Source organism: Macaca thibetana, chromosome 11, assembly GCF_024542745.1.
Source record: "Macaca thibetana thibetana isolate TM-01 chromosome 11, ASM2454274v1, whole genome shotgun sequence".
Taxonomy (NCBI): Eukaryota; Metazoa; Chordata; class Mammalia; order Primates; family Cercopithecidae; genus Macaca; species Macaca thibetana.
The window spans coordinates 129549561-129569162 of NC_065588.1; the positions used below are offsets into that span (position 1 = coordinate 129549561).

The 19602-nt window shown below is 54.2% G+C and overlaps 1 protein-coding gene across 2 annotated transcripts; it reads right to left on the reverse strand.

The window, feature by feature from the left end:
• Nucleotides 1-1521: 1521 nt before the first annotated feature.
• ANHX (anomalous homeobox) lies at nucleotides 1522-19355 on the reverse strand. 2 transcript variants are annotated; one of them, XM_050747130.1, is made up of 10 exons: nucleotides 19279-19355; nucleotides 17593-17863; nucleotides 14730-14857; nucleotides 11007-11130; nucleotides 10125-10302; nucleotides 9507-9627; nucleotides 8724-9016; nucleotides 4429-4576; nucleotides 2456-2540; nucleotides 1522-2150 (listed from the first exon to the last, which is right to left on the reverse strand). In XM_050747130.1, exons 2-10 carry the CDS (start codon nucleotides 17839-17841, stop codon nucleotides 2064-2066), a joined length of 1413 nt encoding a protein of 470 aa, XP_050603087.1. In that variant the 5' UTR covers nucleotides 17842-17863; nucleotides 19279-19355; the 3' UTR covers nucleotides 1522-2063. The 2 variants fall into 2 exon arrangements, with proteins under 2 accessions (XP_050603087.1, XP_050603086.1); XM_050747129.1 differs by having other exon boundaries at nucleotides 10125-10341.
• Nucleotides 19356-19602: the final 247 nt, after the last annotated feature.

The window sequence follows — 19602 nt, forward strand, 5'->3', positions numbered from 1 at the left end:
CCTCTCTCGGCCCCTCCTCCCAGCCGTCAATCCACTGGAACAGCCATTATGTCTCTTCATTCTCTAGACAGATGCCTCAGGAAGGCACAGAAAGGGGTCACACCACTTGGTTATGGTGCCTCACCTGTGTCCACTGGACTCAAGCTGGTCCTTTAATGGGGTGAGGGCAGAACAGGCTGTGGGGCCACATGCCATTGTCACAGAGGCCAGGGATAAAGCCAGAAAGGAGACGGGAAGGAAGGGCCTGTGGGTAGCAGCTCCTCCTCACAGGTGAACAGAGACAGTGAGGAGCGTCCAGCTTCCATCCTGGCAGGACCTGCAGCCACTGCTAGGGATCCCCTTTCAGGAGGTCCAGTCCTAGCCAAGGGCTGGCTCCAGAGACTTTAGTCCATTTTCTCTAGAATGGACATGATACAGCTGAGTCAGGACTCTAGAACGTTCAGGATAGACCTGCTGAGGACAGGAGGGAACAACATGCCCTGGAGATCCTTGTGCAGCCTGGGCCTCTGGCTGTGACCAGCTAGCACCCAGTGCCTCTTTGCTGGGTCTCTGGGCCCTGCTGGTTGCAGGAAAGGCCCCAGCCCAGGGCTGGGTTAGGCCCAGGCTCTGTGTTTCCTGGGAGGGCCAAAGGGTGGTGCCTCCCATAGCAGCCCAAGGCACAGTAGTCACTGCCGCCGCTTCTGCCCTCTGAGTCTGGGGGAGCCGGCCTGTGGGGAACATGGGGGCCGGTTCTCCTGCGACAGGTAGGCAAGCAGCTGTGCCCTCCACTCCACACCACCCTGCTGGCAGCACATTCTTCAAACTCAGGATGGCTGGGAAGCTGGTCCCAGTGCTCTCCTGCTTCTCCAGGCCTGGGGATTGCCAGGGATGCATGGGGCCACAGGTGAGCAATGCAATGGTCGCCAGATACCAAAGCTCCTGTTCTCTTTGCCACACTACCCCATTCCCTTCCTATCACAATACCCTTCTCCAACCTCCGTCAAGATTCTCCTGTTCCCCCGACCCCCACCGTCAGATCTCCCAGCCATGGCTCCTCCTCCTGTTCCACCCATGACCCCACAGGAAGGTTGGTATTTGTGCTCCTGTCTCTCACAGAGCAGCCTGGGAGCTCCTGAGAGCAGGGCCAGAGTCTGAATTCTCTGGGTTAAGGGCTATTGACCTCAGCCCAGACCACTTGTGGCTCTCCCCTGAGATGTGCACGTGGTCAGGTGAGCACAAGGTCAGTCACAGACACTCCAAAACCCACAGTCCACACCTAGGGCTACCATAACCGACCCAGCAATTCAGCTTCCAGGAATTTATCCTAATAATAACCAGGTGAAGGGCAAAGGGCAGAGGACAGGGTTGCCCACCCAAATGCTGCATATAAAACAGACACTGGAAACCATCCAGATGTCCATCTGTCGGACACTGCTGCATGATTAATGTACACCCACATCATGAAACGCTGGCCCCGGGTGGAAAGGCTGATGTTCATCTCTGTACTTTGGCATGGACAGATGCCCAGGATACATGGTTAAGTGAATACAAGGGAGTTCAAAACATTAAACTTTAATTGACAACATTTGTGTCATAGACACAGTGAATTACAACCTGAAGGGAAAACCCAGCCTGGGCCATTCGCAGACAGGTCTGCCTCCCAGTACTCGAAGTCCCTACACACAGAAATCTCAGGACACTCCTCATACCTCACTCAGTTAACTTGGTGGAGAAGTCCGGCCTTGTGCATGGGCAGATGGCAAGGCAGCCAGCAGCGGAACACTCCCCTCTCTAGAATGGCCTTCTCTGCCCACAAGTGCCCCGGAGCCTGACTGATCCAGAGCTGCCTGAGTGGGACACCTTTGACTTCTGATCCCATGAACATTTCTCAACTACAGGAAATTGCCAACCAAACTATCAAACATGGCAGTGGGAAAGAATCAATGCTTTTCAGCAGAGCCCCCAGGGGAACTCTAGGGACCTTCATTTTGTATTCAGGATAAAGCTCTGCAACTCCTTGTGTTGACCAGCCAGACCATCCACACCTGCTCCTCCTGGGGTGCCGCCTGGCTCCTGAGGATAGTTCAGCCCAGGCTGCTCCCTGAAAACTCAAGGAGCATCCTGGCTCCCCAGAAGGCATCACCAGAGGCCTGGCTGTTGGAACACTGCACCTGGAAGAAAACACAATGTTAAACAGAGGCTTCCTTTCCAGGCTCAAGATCGGCCTTCCCACCTGGGCACCTCCTGACCTTGGGAAGACCCCCCCAAGTCTGGGCTCAGGAGGGAACGTTGCCCCACAGCATCCCTCACCCCAGCTCCCAGTCCAGTAATGTCTAGCCACAAATCATCCTTGTCCCTTGTTCATCTTTGCCTGGTGTATTCCCTCCAGTGGCACGAGCTGAACCCTCCTCAGCACCATGAGCTGCAGATCCAGGAGTAAAGAGGGAATCCTTTAGTGCTCACAGGGAAGCCTCACCTGGCTGGAGGGCAGGGCCTGGCTCAGCTCCATGGCAGACACAGGGCCAGGGAAGGCAGATGGGGCTGGGGCCAGCTCCAGAGGGCTGGAAAAGAGACAGCGTAAGGATAGGCCCTGTCTCAAGGGGACACTGGGTGACAAAATCCACCCAGCTGTGCTTTCTTCCTCAACAGGAGCCATTCTAATACTTGACTTATCAGAACACTCTCTTCCTGCAGGGTTGTAATGTATGTAGGGTGTTAGGAGGGGAATGTTACACGGAGAGCAGGGTCACCTGGTGGGTCATAGGGGCAACTGCATAGAGGGCTCAGAGCAGGCTCATGGAAGAGCCAGTGAGCAGAAATGTGGAGGAAACAGAGACCTCAAAGGAGGAACAGGCCTGGGCTGTGGAGACAAGACTTCAGGCAGCAGGAGGGAGAGCAGGGATGCACGGCACAGTCACTCAGGGCAAGGGTCAGTGGTTCCTCAGCAAGGTCAACGCATACCTAGCACGTGACATGGCCACAGCTCTCCTGGGCATGCACCATGAGAAATGAAAGCAGGTGTGCAGACTATACACATACAGGATGTTCACAGCAGCCTTATCTGTGATGCCCCCAAATCCCCATCCATAGGATGAGGGTGAAGAAGCTATAGCACATCCATGCCGTGGCACGTCGCTCCACAGAGAGGAATGAACTGTTCATGCATCCACAACACAGTGACTCTCAAAGTTGTCATGCAGAGTGAAGGAAGCCAGACCAGACCAAAACAAAGACCCGAAAGTATACCATATTTACGTGAAATTCTATAAAATGCAGCTAATCCTTAGTGACAGAAGCAGATCCATGGTCCTGGGTGGCCAGGGAGAGGCGAAGGGCAGAAGGGTACACTGAAGACCTTCATCACAGTGGTGGCCTCGTGTGGATGCGAAAGTCACACTGAGAAAATTCAAGTGCTCCGTCTACACATGTACAGCCAATCACACCACAACGAAGCCACTTTGAACGAAGGAACTGATGTTCTCAGGTTGAAGCATGGCCTTCAGATCGGAGTGGGGAGGCATGGGAGTTGGGGGAGCAAGAGGAGGGGTCGAGATGGCCACGTGGAGAGGTCAGGCAAGACACAGGGGACACCGTGGCCATGGCAGACTCTGCCTGGTGTCAGCTCTTAGCCATGAATGGAAAAGTGAGTCCATCTGTGTGGTGTACATTTTCTCACAATCTGGCTGTTTCAGCAAGCAGACCATGTGATTTAGGGGCCGTTCCCCCTTTTCTCCTCTGTCCCCCTGTAATTCTGCCCTCACTAGCACGAGCCTTGAGTCAACCTGGTTTCAGCTCCCTGATGAGGGAGACCCCACACCCTCGGGACCTGCTCTGCTCCTGGTGGCCCTCCTGTAGAGAAGATGGGGCGTCTGCTAGAACAGGAGTGGTGGGGGTGATCGCCTCCCCACCAGAGGACCCCAGGCCACCCTGCCACACTCCTCCATCCCTCCTGTCTCTGCAGGATCCCACCTGCTGTGCTGGCCCCGAAGGCCCTGGTCATCTTCTGTTCTGAAGTCTACAGCACTAACACTATCAACAGCAAGTGTCAGGGAGGCTGTTCCAGACCCCCCAAGTCCCTTTAAAACTACAATTCGGAATAGAAAATCGGGATCTTGATTCTGCTCAAAAACTGACAGTGTTTGCTCAGGGAAAAGGAAACCCTAGCAAGAGGCTGCTGGGGTCCAGGGTGATTTGTGGGGAAGGGTGAACCCTGATTATGACCAATAAATGGGATGCCCACATCTGCTCTGATGTTTTGGGGTGCTCTTTTGAGAGAAAAACTACCCTTTTCTTCGTAGATGTAGGCTGGGGGGGACTGTTAGTTTTCAGCAATCCAAAGGAAAGGGCCCTATCTGCACAGTCTGGGATGGTGAGTCTATAAATTGGGCATTACCATACCTTGTGGCCCGTGGTAAGTATTGTCCAGGCCTGTGGCTCTTCAGGGCTTACCTCTGGGTGAGGATGAATTCAGGAGCTTGCAGTGGGGGCTGTGTCACCAGGAAGCTGCCCACCCGTAGCTCTGTCTGTCCACCGCTTGTGCCCAGACCCTCCTCCAACTGCACGCTCTGGGGATAGCCACTGGGGGGGCCAGCAAACCCTGCATGTAATGAGATTCCACAGCACACTGGCAGGAGAAAGGAGCACAGCCCACGTGTGACGCAACCAAGACCTCAAAGCAGATGCAGCCTGCGGCCCCACCAGCCCGGGCCACGTGAACCAGACTCACGGTCCCCGGGCCTCAGTCTCCCTCTCTGAGGAAGGAACTGTCGCAACCATCGATCTCAACAGCCTTTCCAGGCTTCCAGAGACCAAGATGCGGTTGCATTCTGCTGACTTTAAACGCTGCTGTCATCACAGACCTCATGTGCCTTCAGTGCCAGAGTCAGAGTCTGCAGCTTGCTCCGCCCTGCTGGTGCAGAAGAATGTGCTAGGAGCCCTCAGTCTCCTTTTGTGGCTGGTTCACGGAGTGCTCGGCCACCAGCCCTTGGTGGTTTCCACTGTTACCTCCTACCAAGGTTACCAAGATGCCACTGAGGTATAAGCTGTCACCAGTTTCCACTCCCGGTGACTTTCCAGAGTGTATCTCAGAACATCACCCGCTCTTAGACAAGCTACTGTGGATTTGGTCAATTCTGGGTGGACATTTAGGAGAGCTGTGGCCTGAAAAGGCAGGATTTTTTCCTGCCCTGAGTCTATTAGGCTGTAAAACAAGCATTAAGATAGCCCTGATCTAAAGACACAGAACAACAGGCCTCGGGGTGAGGCTCATGTGGTCCTCCTTCCTGTACAGCAGGGTGACCACCTATCCTGGTGCCCAGCTGCCCAGGGCCTCCTTAGGTCACAGGGACCTTCCTGACCATGTGCCCGCTTTCTGCTATTTCTTCTTTCATGCAGACCTGACAGGCACTCCGGAGAGAAGAAATAATGTTCAAGCACCAGTTTGGACATTCTGCTTCCATCCATCATAGTACAGCAATAGATTACACATTCTCTTTCCAAGAGAAAGGGAAAGCCATGAGCACAACGTCCACTTTGTGCAGCCCATGGGGATGGGGTGTCTGGCAGGGAGCTGGGGTGTGGGGCAGGGGCTGAGATTCCCAAGGAGCTCAAGAGAGGGAGAACATCCAGGTGCCCAGGCAGCAGCAGGGAACCTGAAGGCAGGGGTTTCAAGAGACAGAACAAAGGACTTCGCTGATTCCCACACAACATCCCCCCTCACTTGTGCAGGCCCCAGGTTTGAAGACCAGCTCCTCTTGTCCCAGTGTGAACACATCCAGTGACCGTCCCTACTCCAGCCTCGTTAAGTATAGACAGGCACATGTGAGTCTCCAACAGTTAAATAAAAAGGACAGCAAAAAAGGCAAGGTCAGTATGATCAAACTGACAAGTCCTCTCCAGAGCAGCGAGCCCTAAGATCCCTTCCTCTTTCTGGCCCTGCATCAAGGAAGGGCCAGAATCCACAGTCCCAACAGTCCTGCGTTCAGTCAATGAAGCACATTAAAAAAAATTATTATTAGGAACCTCAGAGAAGTATAAGATATTGCATCCATAGACAGTAACATAATCTATGAAGGAAGAAGAGTTCAGATATCTGTAAAGAAGGATTGAAATTCTCTTGAGATATACAACTGTTGGCCGGGCACGGAGGCTCACGCCTGTAATCCCACACTTTGGGAGGCTGAGACAGGTGGATCACTGGAGGTCAGGAGTTCGAGACCAGCCTGACCAACATGGTGAAACCCCATCTCAACTAAAAATACAAAATTAGCCAGCATGGTGGCACATGCCTGTAATCCCAGGTACTTGGGAGGCTGAGGCAGAAGAATCGCTTGAACCTGGGAGGCAGACGTTTCAGTGAGCCGAGATCGCACCATTGCACTCCAGCCTGGGCAACAAGATCGAAACTCCGTCTCAAAAAAAAAAAAAAAGGCCGGGCGCGGTGGCTCAAGCCTGTAATCCCAGCACTTTGGGAGGCCGAGACGGGCGGATCACGAGGTCAGGAGATCGAGACCATCCTGGCTGACACGGTGAAACCCCGTCTCTACTAAAAATACAAAAAAAACTTAGCCGGGCGAGGTGGCAGGCGCCTGTAGTCCCAGCTACTCGGGAGGCTGAGGCAGGAGAATGGCGTGAACCCGGGAGGCGGAGCTTGCAGTGAGCTGAGATCCGGCCACTGCACTCCAGCCTGGGCGACAGAGCGAGACTCCGCCTCAAAAAAAAAAAAAAAAAAAAAAAAAAAAAAAAAAAAAAGATATACAACTGTTAAAAAAAAAAAATCAGATAACAGAATTTAAGAAATACCCAAAACACACATGCAATTAAAAAGATACAAGATAAAAGGTAAATTCTCTGGGAGACTGGTCCCAGAGTTCCAACATCCAAATAACACTTGTGCTTTAAAGAGAGAGCTGAAAACATGGAAGCAGGAACTTATCAAAGATACTATCAAAGGATATTAGAAAAAAATGCCCAGAGCTTACAGGAGACCTTATTATTATTATTTTTTGAGACAGAGCCTCACTCTGTCACCCAGGCTGGAGTGCAGCGGTCCAATCTCGGCTCACTGCAACCTCCACCTCCCGGGTTCAAGTGATTATCCTGCCTCAGCCTCCCATGTAGCTGGGACTACAGGCGCACGCCACCATGCCCAGCTAATTTTTTTATATTTTTGAGTACAGATGGGGTTTCAGCATATTGGCCAGGTTGGTCTCGATGTCTTGACCTCATGATCCGCCTGCCTCGGCCTCCCAAAGTGCTGGGATTACAGGCGTGAGCCACTGCGCCCAGTCAGGAGACCTTATTTTTTAAGATTAAAGTCTTAACAGCAAGATGAAGTAAAAAGACCCACACCTCGGACCCTCAGTGTGAAATTTCAGAACTTTAAGACCAAAAAAAAGAAAAAAAGAAAAGAAAAAAAGAATCTAAAAGCTCCAAGAAATTATGAGGGGTAAAAAGTATTTCAACTCAGAATTCCGTCCTTGCAAAATTGTTAACCAAACTTGAGAACAGACTAAAGACATTTTTCGAACAAATGAGGACTCGGATAATTTATCTTGCAGGCACTCTTTCTCGCAAAGTTAACTGAAACCGTTGGCAAACGAAACAAGGGAGTCAAATAAAGAAAGAACCAGACCTGAAATTCAGGACACCCTGGAGTAAACCCAGGGACGCAGCATGGGAGCACTGTGGACAGTGGCTTCACTCCAGGCCTAGGGAGCTGCCACTTGGATGGGAAAAGGAAAATGGAGGGCCCCCAACAGTGAGTTTTTAGATGGGATGCTTCAAATGCTGGAAGATGTTAAAAATGTGATAAAAACAGACAATGTAAAAAGAAAAAGGAAAGGCATGGAAAAGCTCCAAGAAGAAAAAAAAGCTGAAGAGAAAAGATGTATATACCCATAGAATATTAAATATAGGTGAATTTGGCTGGGCACAGTGGCTCACACCTATAATCCCAGCATTTCGGGAGGCTGAGGTGAGTGGATCACTTGAGGTCAGGAGTTTGAGACCAGTCTGGCTAACATGGTGAAACCCCATCTCTACTGAAAATACAAAAATGTTGCCGGGTGTGGTGGCAGGTGCCTGTAGTTCCACCTACTCAGGAGGCTGAGGCAGGAGAATTGCTTGAACCTTGGAGGCAGAGGTTTCAGTGAGCCAAGATTGTGCCACTGTACTCTAGCCTGGGCGACAGACTAAGACTCCATCTCAGAAAAAAAAAAAAAAGAAATTTCATAGAGCCAATTTCCTCCTTACAAAGTGAGAAATCACACGATTCTGGACAAAATATACATCTAAATACATATTCTTTAAATGATTTTACAGCTTCAGTAACTTAGAAACTAAAATCATGGGATCTCTACTACAGGTAAGGGGGGTGGACAAGTGGGGAGTCTAAGGAGCTCAGCCTCCTGTGCTGCACCCGGTGTTAACAGATAAATCAAGTGGACTGCAGTGGAGAGCAGAGGATGGCAGCTCCTTCCTTTCAACTTAACTCTTCCTCTCCAGTGATATGCATACACACATACACACCCACCCACACACACACACACACACTAAAATAGATGAGAAATAATCTGGGATGTTTGTGGGAAGAGTCTTTGTTCTGGCTACATTGGTTCCAGGTCTAATGAAATACCATGGGTTCAAGCCATGTGGCCCTACCCACACTTCTATCCCCTCAAACAGGACCTGAGTAGTCACAGTGTCTGGTGCTGAAACTCATGGTCTGTCTGCAGTGGACCCACCTGTAGGGCTGGGATCTCCAAGGGTGGCAATGGACACAGCCACAGCGGTGTCTGCAGGGCCCATCATGAAGTCCAGCCCATGGCTGTGGACCAGCTGCCCAGTCTGGAAGGAAACTTCCTTGGAGGACGCCAGTGCAAGAGACATCAGCCAAGATTCAGGGGCAGCCAGAGAGGGGTCCAGCATGTCATTGCCAGCAGCCAGAGGGCAGAGGCCAGGGCCAGGGCAGAAGACGGGGAGGGTGGCAGGATCATGGCCAGGCCCCTCCTGGTACATCTCGCCACCCGGCAGAGACCTGGGGGACATGGAGAACACTGTCTCTTGGTGGGCAGAGCCTCCCTCAGGGCAGGGCAGGAGGGAGCATAGGGTGCACAATGGTGCTCAAACAGCACTGGTGTGCAGTAGGAACTCAACTGGCTAGTATTAACTCAATGAAAATCAAAACGGACGAAGTACTAGAAACAAACCACAGGGACAGCTGGGTTTGTCTTTAGGTGGCCGGCCTGCATGTGTTTCTTTCTAAGTCTGTCCCCACATTATCCAAGACAGACATGAACTCAGGAGATGAGTCAGGCGGCAGGAGCACATGTGGGGTCAGAAGAAGCTGTCCCCCACCCTAGTCCCTGACATGGGCTCCTTGCTGGTGGCTTCCCTCTCCCTGGGGTCTGACCTGATCCCAGTGTGGGGGTCCTGTCACCCCTATGCCTACTCCATGCCCCAGTCTCCACTTGAGGAAAGGGAACTGAATAAGTGAGATGATTCCATGGCTGTGGAGATGATAGTACCTGACATCCACTGGCTTTGAGACTGTCTCATCTGCAGGAAAGGCTGTGGCTAAGGCCAGTGGCTCCCATGGTCCTTGGGTGGTCTGTGGGGACTGTGGAGGCCCCTTTTCCTCACGTTCCTCTGAAAGTAATGAGATGGGAGGGGAGGCTTAGTGAGGCCCTGGTTCCCAGCCTCCTTCCCAGCAGGTATGAGCAGCCCTGCCGATGGAAAAGGTTGTTGCCATGGGGCCATCCCAATATTTTTGCTTCTTGTCCTATCTTTGGTGTGAACCAACGATCCCTAATTGCCAACCCAGGACACCCCAAATCCTGGTGCTTGGTTCACTTCTCAAACTGACTCACCAACTCCTCCTCTGGCCACATGATACCCTCCTCCCCAGCCCAGCTCCTGGCCCGGCCACACAGTGACCTCGAAATGCAGAGGGGCAGCCACAGCCCAGCCTGTGCCAGTCTTGAGCCTCAGACCCTCAGACCCTGTGATCTTGCTCCCACAGAGGGACACCTGGAACCTACTGATTGGGGGAGGGCTACCCCTGTAACCAGCGTGGCTACCTAGGCCCGGCCCATCAGAAATCAGCTCCCCAACTACCAGGAGACTGGGGCCCTCGGGCCACTCACCTGACCACTGAGGCCTGTCCACAAACCCAGAGTCAACATGGGGGTTGCCTGAGGGCTGCAGGAGGTCAGGACCCCTCTCCCTTGCACCAGGGTCTTCAGCTGTGGCCTGCTGGGCTGGCTCCATGTGCTGGGGAAGGGCTCTTTGGCGGCGCCGGTAATTGGCAAACCAGTTGTACACCTGCTCAGGGGTCAAGCTTGTCTCCAATGCCAAGTTCTCCTGCCCCCAAACAACAACACTTCTAGCCCTGCTTCCATTCCCTGAGGACAGGGGGTGTGTAGAAGTGGCTCTGACAGCTCATTTACACCAAGAAAGGGGCTGAGAGTCCAGCTTAACCTCTCCAAGGACAGCAGGGAGCAGCGAGCATGAGCAGAACATGCAGGCCTCACCTCCCTGGGCTGATCCCCATGCCCTGAGCAGTGAGGCCAGGTCAGGCTGTCTGCACAGCCACACGTGCACGTCCCCCTGAGTGGGGCCCTTGCTAGGTCCACCCAGAAAACATGCCCGGGGCCACCCCAAGCCAGTGGAGGGAACCACACTGCCTGTGCCTGGCACAAACCCACTGTGCAGTGGAGAGCATGTCGGCCGGTGGATGCCTCGACCCATCGTCCCGGTGCCTGGCACACAGTGGGTGCTGAGTGAGCAGCCGTGGGGCCACAGACACGATGTTATGACTCCATGTGAGAAAATGAAACCTTTCATGTGGCAGACAGGACAGTCTGCAGGGGCTGCCTCTCAACAAGGTCCCTGTCCAGAGGAGCGGCTGAAGCCAACAGCACCCTGGGGGATGGGGCCACCGAGGAGCCTGGGGTGGGGGTATCCCCTTGGGGGAGGGGGAGGCACCAGGCGGGGACCCCCTGGGTCCTGGTGTCTTCTATTCTTACCCTCTCAGTCTTGCTGGGGTTGGTGTTCACCCTCACAGCGAAATCGTGCAGCTTCTCACGCACCTCTCTGGGGAAGTTCCGGCTCTTCAGCCCCTCCGGGCAGAGGGAGGGGGGCGGAGGGTTCCTGGGTGAGGACAGCGAGGAGGTGGTAACAGACAGGACCCCTCCAAATCTGTTCCCTTCTCCAGGCCTGGCCCTTTGCAGAAGGTGTCACTTCCTTCCCTGTGCCTCCTCCTGGGGGTGCCTCTCTGCCTCCAGTTAGTGGAAACTAGTCTCTCCCACAGACATGTACAAGCCCTGACATACACTGTTCCAGAACATCTATAGGCGGCTGTGAGGAGCACCCTCTGTGGGCCCTTGCAGTGCTCCTGGGCCCACGGAGCTCCCGTGGATGGCCCTCCCGGACATACACACAGGCATCCTCACCCATGGAGGCCTCGTGCACGGCCTTCCTGGACGTACTCACACACAGGTGTCCTCAGCCCACGGAGCTCCCGTGGATGGCCCTCCCGGACACACACACACACACTGTTGTCCTCAGGACTTGGCTGCCACCCTGTGTGTGCTTTCCCATGCAGTGCTTTCTGTTCATCGCTGGTTTCCAGGTATCAGCCCCATTCTTGCATGAGTCCTCTGAGGCTTGCAGCACTCACACCCCTGCCACCCTGCATGGCCACGTCAGCTTTTTCCCTTCTTCTCTCACCCCCAACACCTCCTCCCAAGACTCACTGTCCTTGGGTGATCTGGTTGTCATTTCACCAACATGTTCTCAGAAGAGAAGCATCACCTGTGCCCCCACCAAACCTGCCAGCCCTTCTGCACTCCCCAAATGCCTGTGGGGCCCCTGGTGAGGGGGGGCTCCAGCCGTGGCACCTGCTCATCCCTCACATCACTAAGAACGCTCCCCTGAACTAACTCCCTGCTTCCCACCATCAGAATTTCTTCTAGTAAGTCATTCTCATGAGCTACTAAGCTCTGTAAATTTCTCACCTCCAGTGGTTACCCCATGACTCTGCTCCCGTCCCAGCTGAACTTCTCAAACAATGATCTTGGATCACTGCCACTGTCTCCTTGTCTCTGTGACACGCCTGGATCCCTGCACCTTACCACTAAAAGCACTTGCCCAGTTCACAAAATCCAAAGTTCATTTCTCAGCTCTCCTCTTAACTGGCACCTCCTCAGCCTCACTGGTTTCTGAACTCTGTGTACTTCTGGATTTCCTCTTCCTCTCACTGGCCATGTCTCAGCTAAATCTTCCTTATCCTCCTCTGGGCTGCAAAGTCCCAGAGGTCTGTCCCCTGAGCATAGAGGACCCCTCCTTTCTCTGTGCCCTACCAGGGTATCAGTGTCACTCACAGAGATGACAAAGGGACACATGTCTGAGAAGTGCTGGAGCTGGACACCGGGGGTGTTCCAGCTGGTTATGCTCCTCTCTAGTGCTGAGCTGATTTGAATATTTCATAAGAAAAAGATGACATATGCACCAATATTACTTGTCTATAGAAGACGTGTCATCCCAGTGCCTACTTGGACATCTAAAATGCGTCTCACACATCACGAATCCCAAAAGAACTCCATCCCCCTTCTCCAAACTTTTCCCCAGACCCTGTGCACCTCAGTGAAGGAACCCTCATGCCCCTGGTGGTTCCCACACAGGCCAAGAGCCCTGGAGTCTACTTCAGTCCTCTCTTTACCTCCTTCAATGTGTTCAGCCCACCAGCAAACCCCCCAGCTCCACCTCCAAAATCTACCCTGACACAACCCTGTCCACTTTCCCCAGCCACTATCCCAGCCCTGTGCCATGCCTGGAACCTCTTAGAAACTCCAGCATCTACTCCGGATCCCTGTATCTGCATCTGGTGTGACTCAGATGCCATCCCTTCCTGACACCCCCCGGGGACCATCAGCATGGTCATAACCCAAACCAGCAGCTACCATGGCTGCAGGCCCAATGTCCTCCTGCTGCTCATCAGCCTCTAAGGCAGGGTGGGTGAATCCATTCCACCACCTGCTTCTACAGTCACAAGCTAAGAATTGTTTTCACATGTTTCAAGGGCTGTGAACACATACACCCCGAAATATTTCCCATCTGGCCCTGAACACCAAGCTTCTCTGACCCCAAGTCTTTGAATGTGCTGCCCCTTCCTGGAAACTTCTGTGCACGTGGCTGGCATGTCACCACACTCAAGACTCTCCTCCAAGACTAGGACCAGCCTGCACTGACCACCCCATCTAAAGCAGCCAACCTCGCACAGCCCTCTTCTGAACCTATTCTCTGCATAGCACTTCTCACTCTCTGAATTATGTGATCTACTCTATTTCCTCGTCTGTCGGCCATTGTCCACATCCCAATGTCAGTTCCATGGAGGCAGAGCCTGGCCTTCATCCCCAGCACCTCCCAGAACCCAGCAGGCAGGGGACACTTAACAAACATGTCGACAAGATGACAAGATGATACCACTGCACTCTGGAGGGCTGCCAGCATGCCCACGGAGGGCTACAGTCACATCCCCTGAAGACCCCACAGCTGATTTACTGCAGGGCTTCTGACGACTTGTCTTACTCCGTCACTCTGTTTGATGGGTACCACACAAGAACATTCTCTGGGCCAAAAAGGTACCCAGGTCTTCTTCCTCCAGCGACCAGTGTTCTTACCGACCAGGCCCTGTGGCTCAGGAATCTTTCATGACTTGGGCTGTCAGGAGTCCACAGCAAGATCTACAGCCCTTTCCTGACCAGTGGAGAGCACCTGAGATGAAGAGTAAAGGCTACCAGGAGTTTGAGACCAGCCTGGGAAACACAGCAAGACCCTGTCTCTACAAAAAATTAAAACTTAGCCGGTCATGGTGGTCACAGCTACTTGGGGGGCTGAGGTGGGAGGATCGCTTGAGCCCGGGAAGTTGAGGCTGCAGTGAGTTGTGACGGTGCCACTGCATGCTCGTCTGGGCAATGGAGCAAGACCCTGTTTGAATTTTTTTTAAAGGCTCCAATTTCTCAGTGTCTGGGCTAGAGTCCTGGCTTTGCACCTCTCTCGTGTGGAACCTCAGGTTACCCTTTCTGTGCCTCCGTTTCCTCATCCGTAAGTGGTGATGATGGCGATAATAATAATTACTGGTAGTAACATAGATTTAGTGCTGATAATGGTGGCGATGACAAGGACTACCACTTATTTAGTGCCTATCATGTGCCTGGTACTGTTCTGAGCACCTGGCGTGTAACTCGTGCTAACACTGGCAACATTCTCACTCTCACTTCTTTGAAAGCCCTTGCAGCCCCTCAGTGGCCACCCAGAGCCCAGATGTGGGGATTAGATGACCTGGGGACACATGCTGTGCCGCTCCCACCTGCCTTCCACCTCCACTGTTCCTGGCCCGAGGGCCCCCTTTCTGGCCAGTCCCTGGGTGGATGCTGGGCGGAGATGATCAGGATGCCCACCTCCTGGCCTTAGCCTCAGTCACCCTGCGGTCAGCCATCCATTTCCAGCCAGCAGCTGACTGAAGCAGCTGGTGGAGAGTGCAGCTCAGTGACCAGCATCCAGCACAGGTGTGACCCACACTGAAGCCATGTTATGCTGACTACACTGTGACTATTACTGCTCTGCTGGACACTTCCCGTCCGCACCTCCTCACCTCTACTTTGCTTCAGCCCCTCTGGGGTTTGCACGGTCCGTCTAATCCCTCGGGATCCCCATGAAATATGCACAAGTAAAGGCTTCTGGGTTACCTCTTCCTGCAGCGGAACTTCTGCACCGGGGTGAGCGCAGCCACGCCCAGCCTCCTCATGACCAGATGGTAGTGGATGTCGTTCCAGAGCTGCACCAGCTCCTGGCTGCCTCCTGGCACCTGGCACCCCTGCCAAGAAGAGTGTACTGAGCCCTGGCCACCTGCCCATCCTGGAACACTGCTGGGACCTGCGTCTGCCATCCCAAACCGACTCAGCCTTGGGGAAGGCAGTGATGGGAAGAGCAGGGTTCTGGGTTCAAATCCACTGATTTTGCAAAGTGCCAGTGTGGCCACGCAATGCAGGCGTGAGTCAGACGGCCCCTGCTCCATTCTCAGCAGGCTCAGCGGTATGACCCTAGGCCTGCCAGGTCACCTCACAGACTTTGGGCAGATGCACTCACATCAGTCTGCCTTTAAACCTTCAACCCTCCCCAAAACACAAGATGAGCACAGCTCCCAGCTGTACCTCAAAGGTAAGGCACACGTGGCAAGGGAAAGTCCAGTAATTCTCTTTTGGCCAACAGCAAAGGAGAGGTGGAGCAGTGGTTATAACCACATGGTGTGATCTGAGGGCCTGATGTGTGATTCAAGTCTTATGTGAATGACCTTTGTCTCCCAGCAGTAGTACTGGCCCCTCAGGTACTTGGCACATTCTAAGGTGAGGGGGATGAAGGGGTCCCGTCCATGTAACCAGACTTTGCTGATGATGGAAGATGCCTGGTGCTGGTCTCCCGTGATTCCTGTGTGGCTCCCATAATTTCCTCAATTCCAATCATCTGCCACAGGAGTGATCCCTGTGGCCCCACACTGGCCTTTAACTACAGTGTTGCCTGGACCGTCCTGGCAAGGGAGGTGCTGAGAATCATTCAGCTTTCTCTCTGAGGCATCAGAGAGGCCCAGTCTTGCTCAGCAGTGACCCCACAGAGCCGATGGCTCTGTGCCCCCATCTCCTCTCAGCACGCAGCCTTCAGGGAACCTGCATGGGAACCTCCCCCTGCCCTGACTTGGGGGCAGGACTGGGCAGGAACACCCTGCACAGGCTGGGGTTGCTGCCCGTTCTTGACGTGGTGGTCCCTTCATGCCTCCCAGGTCTCAGCCACAAGTCACCTCCTCAGACATACTCATGGGTCACCCTGACTGAGCTTCTAATTCCTCTCCAGGGGGTTTTCATCACTGATGCCAGCGGTTGCCTTCACCGCAGTTGTTACAACTCTAACTCTGCACTCCCTCGTTTGTTTACTTCATTTATTTTGACAGATTTGAAAGACCTTGAGCCCTGCTAGGTTCTAGGTGTCATGCTGTGTGTTAGCCAATCTTGCAGTGAGAAACGCTGTGGCGGCCCTGCCTTGTGGGCCTTCAGTGCAGTAAGGGAGGCAGATGGAAGGCACAGTGACAAACCACCTTCTTTTTTTTTTTTTTTTGAGACGGAGTCTCGCTCTGTCGCCCAGGCTGGAGTGCAGTGGCTGGATCTCAGCTCACTGCAAGCTCCGCCTCCCCTCAGCCTCCCAAGTAGCTGGGACTAAAGGCGCCCACCACCTCGCCCAGCTAGTTTTTTGTATTTTTTAGTAGAGACGGGGTTTCACCGTGTTAGCCAGGATGGTCTCGATCTCCTGACCTCGTGATCCACCTGTCTCAGCCTCCCAAAGTGCTGGGATTACAGGCTTGAGCCACCGCCCCCAGCCGACAAACCACCTTCTAGTTACAAACACAAGAAGGGACAGAAAAGGATAATGAGGGGGCAATACTGGAGCGTGAGGGAGACACCACCTCCATGGGCTGCCATTTAAAGTAGAAACCAGAAGGGTAGGAAGGCACCAGCCACACGGAGAGCCAGGCGCCAGCCTCTAACAGAGGGAAAGACACCTGCAAAGGCCTTGGGACAGGGAAATATCTCGGGAGTTGGAATGGCAAGGAGACTGGTATGGCCACTGCAGAGGAGGCTGGGAGGAGCCAGAGGTGAGAGGACGGCAGCAGGCTCAGGCCCCGGCTCTGGGAGCCACTGCTCAGGGGCACACCATGACACCATCTGCATTGTAAAAACTCCCTCTGGCTGCTGTGTGAACAGGTGGAGGAGCAGGAGGACACCACACTAGCTTGGTGGGGGGGGGGGGGGTGGGGTTGGAAGGAACTGAGTATCTTGAAGGTAAACTCACAATGAATTATGCATGAACTGTATTACAGGGTCAAAGAAAGGAAAAATAGGCATTCAAATTCCTTTTTGGAAACCCTTTGGGCCACACGTTTTCTGCAATTCAGAATTTTTCAGATTTCAGCAAGTAACACAGGCATCCGGCACATGACATGCACCACTCAGCACCACCTGGGGCAGTGTCCTGTCATCAAGCATACAAAACGTTCAGTGGTCACATTAGTTGGAATAATAAACACTGTAAATAGCTTCAGATCAGCACAGGTCAGGTTCAATGCCTAATGCGTTGAGGTTGAAGGTACCAGCAGGTGAGTGACAAAGATACTTTTGTTTTTCAGAGTTCTCCAATGCAGCCAGGGAATGAGAGGGGGTCTGTCTGAATGCCTTGCCAAGATGTTGGCTCTCCAAAGGCAGGACTTCATTTTATTCACTCACTTTGTTGGCATCATGCCTGTCACAGATCACCACTCAATAGGGATTTGACAAATGAGTAGTTTTAACTCAGATTACCAAACTAGTTAGAGTTCAGTAACATGAGAGTGGACTAAGCTTATATGAAATCCGCCTCCCACGTTTTTCCAAGGCCTGGGGTTGGACCTCCAGCCAACGGGTTCCTACTAACTCCCGGGTATTACTGCAGTGCCTGGCATGGGTGGAGGCTGCCTGGAGAAGTTGCTACTTCTCTCTGTACCCCACGCCTGTAGCCCAGGCCTACCTCCAGGAGCCGGCAAGCTGCCTGCTGCTGCTCCTGCTGGTCCAGGACACGAGCACACGCCAGGGCCACATCTGCATTGTCCAGCAGGTGCAGGCGGAGGGGGCTGTCCAGAATGGCTGCGACCAAAGGCTGCACTTGGGCAAGGTCATCCTGGAAATCTCGGCACAGTCTGCCTGCAAGGGTTACCAGCTCTGCTGGGGGTGCGCGGGTGTCCTCATGCTCCTTCAGCAGAGTCAGGAAGCTCTGCATCCTGTGCTGGGTCGTGGCCACTCTGCCAACACAGAGAACAGTCACAGGAATGGCCAACACTGACCATGTCCTTTCCATCAATCGCCCAACCCACTCTGCAAAGCAGGTGATGCCACGGCTCGTGAGCCATGGACACTTGTAGAGTAGGAATAAGACCTCACACATTCCGAGAGAGGGCACCACCATAGCAGACATCCTCTAGAATTTCCTTCTAATCCCCAAAATACTTTAGTCCTTAACAAACACGGCTGTGCACCAAGCACTGGGCTGGGTACTGTCTGCAACAGCTCCTCCACTTCTCTGAACCTTCCACCTGGCACCCTGGTCCACAGCCCACCCTGTTCCTCTCAGCTCTGCTTGCCCTTCCTTTCCTCCACGCTGTCATACACGTCATGATTATGTTTCATCTCACTCCTTCTCTGGGCTCAGTGGGGTAGGGACCTTGTGTGCAGGGGTCACCAGTAGATGCCAAGGCCTTCCATCTGAATCCACATACATGCACTTGTTTTAACAGCAGAAACTGCTTATGCCAATACTTAATCCAAACAGTGTCAAAGACACACTTCGCAATCACACGCTTGGTCCTGCATCCACACAAGAGGAACCTTGACTTGTTCTAACGGGGCCTCACCTGAGGACATTTAGGCAGCTGCCAGTGACTGCTTTTCCCAACATAAAACCTTTCCCAATCGATCTTACTTCTGCGGAATACACTGTTATTCCAAAAAGTTTGTAAACCCTCACGCCTCAAAGAACCAGCTAGGCTGTGCGCTCCCTGGCGAGGGGTTCTTTCTGCCTGCATCATCTCCCGTGCCCCGCCAAGGGACACGACCTCGTCTACTCCACCCTTCCTGAGCTCTAGCGCCATCTCACCCAGGTCCCGAGTCAGGGCTCTGCGTTTCCAGCTGCCACAGTCGGCAGGAGGCCCTGGAGCCGGGGTCCCTTGGGGCAACAGAGGCTGCAGAGGCCTTGGAGGAGGGCAGAGGAGGCTCCCAGGCCTGGGTTTCCTGCAACGCCAACCCCCACCGGCTCTGGGAGGGGCGGGGTTCCTGCCATTTCAGGAAGGAAAAAGGTTCCCGTGGGGTACCTTGGCCTGTCCGCCCAGTGCCCTGAGGGGCACCCGGCTCCGGCTGAATGGAGGGGAAGGGTCGCGGGAGGTGGCTCTGCGTGGCTCCCCGACTGTGGCGGGACCCCCCCTCCATGGCCCCCGCCTCCCTACCTTTCTGGCGCGCGGCTCCCTGAGGCCGAAACTGCTGCCTGGGGCTCCAGCCCGGGAGGCTCCGCCCTCAGCCTCACCCCGGCCCCCGCGCCCCCCTCACCCTCCGGGGGCCCCCTTACCCTCAGGGACTCCTGCCCTCGTGCCCCTCACCCTCCAGGACCCCTCCGCCCGCGCGTCCCTCACCCTCCCGGACCCTCCCCTGCCCGAGCGCCCCTCACCCTCCGGGACCCCTTCAGCCCTGGCGCACGTGCTTGGCGCGCACCCGGGGCTGGCGAGGAGGCGCGGGGCAGCGCAGAAGGTGCGGGTGCTACAAAGTATCCAGGCCGCGGCCAATCCCCGCGAGGCCCCGCCCACAAGCCGTCCCGGGGACCCGCGCCCCTCAGCCTCCCGGGCAACCGCGGAAGCCGGGGGAGCTGAGGGGTCTGTGGGAGATCTGGTGTACGTGGCATCTGCGGGTCCGAGGAGTCCCGGGCGTCCCGGGGGACCTGGGGTTTCTGGGGTGCGCAGTGCGGGGTCAGAAAGGCCTGGAGCTTTGCGTTCTC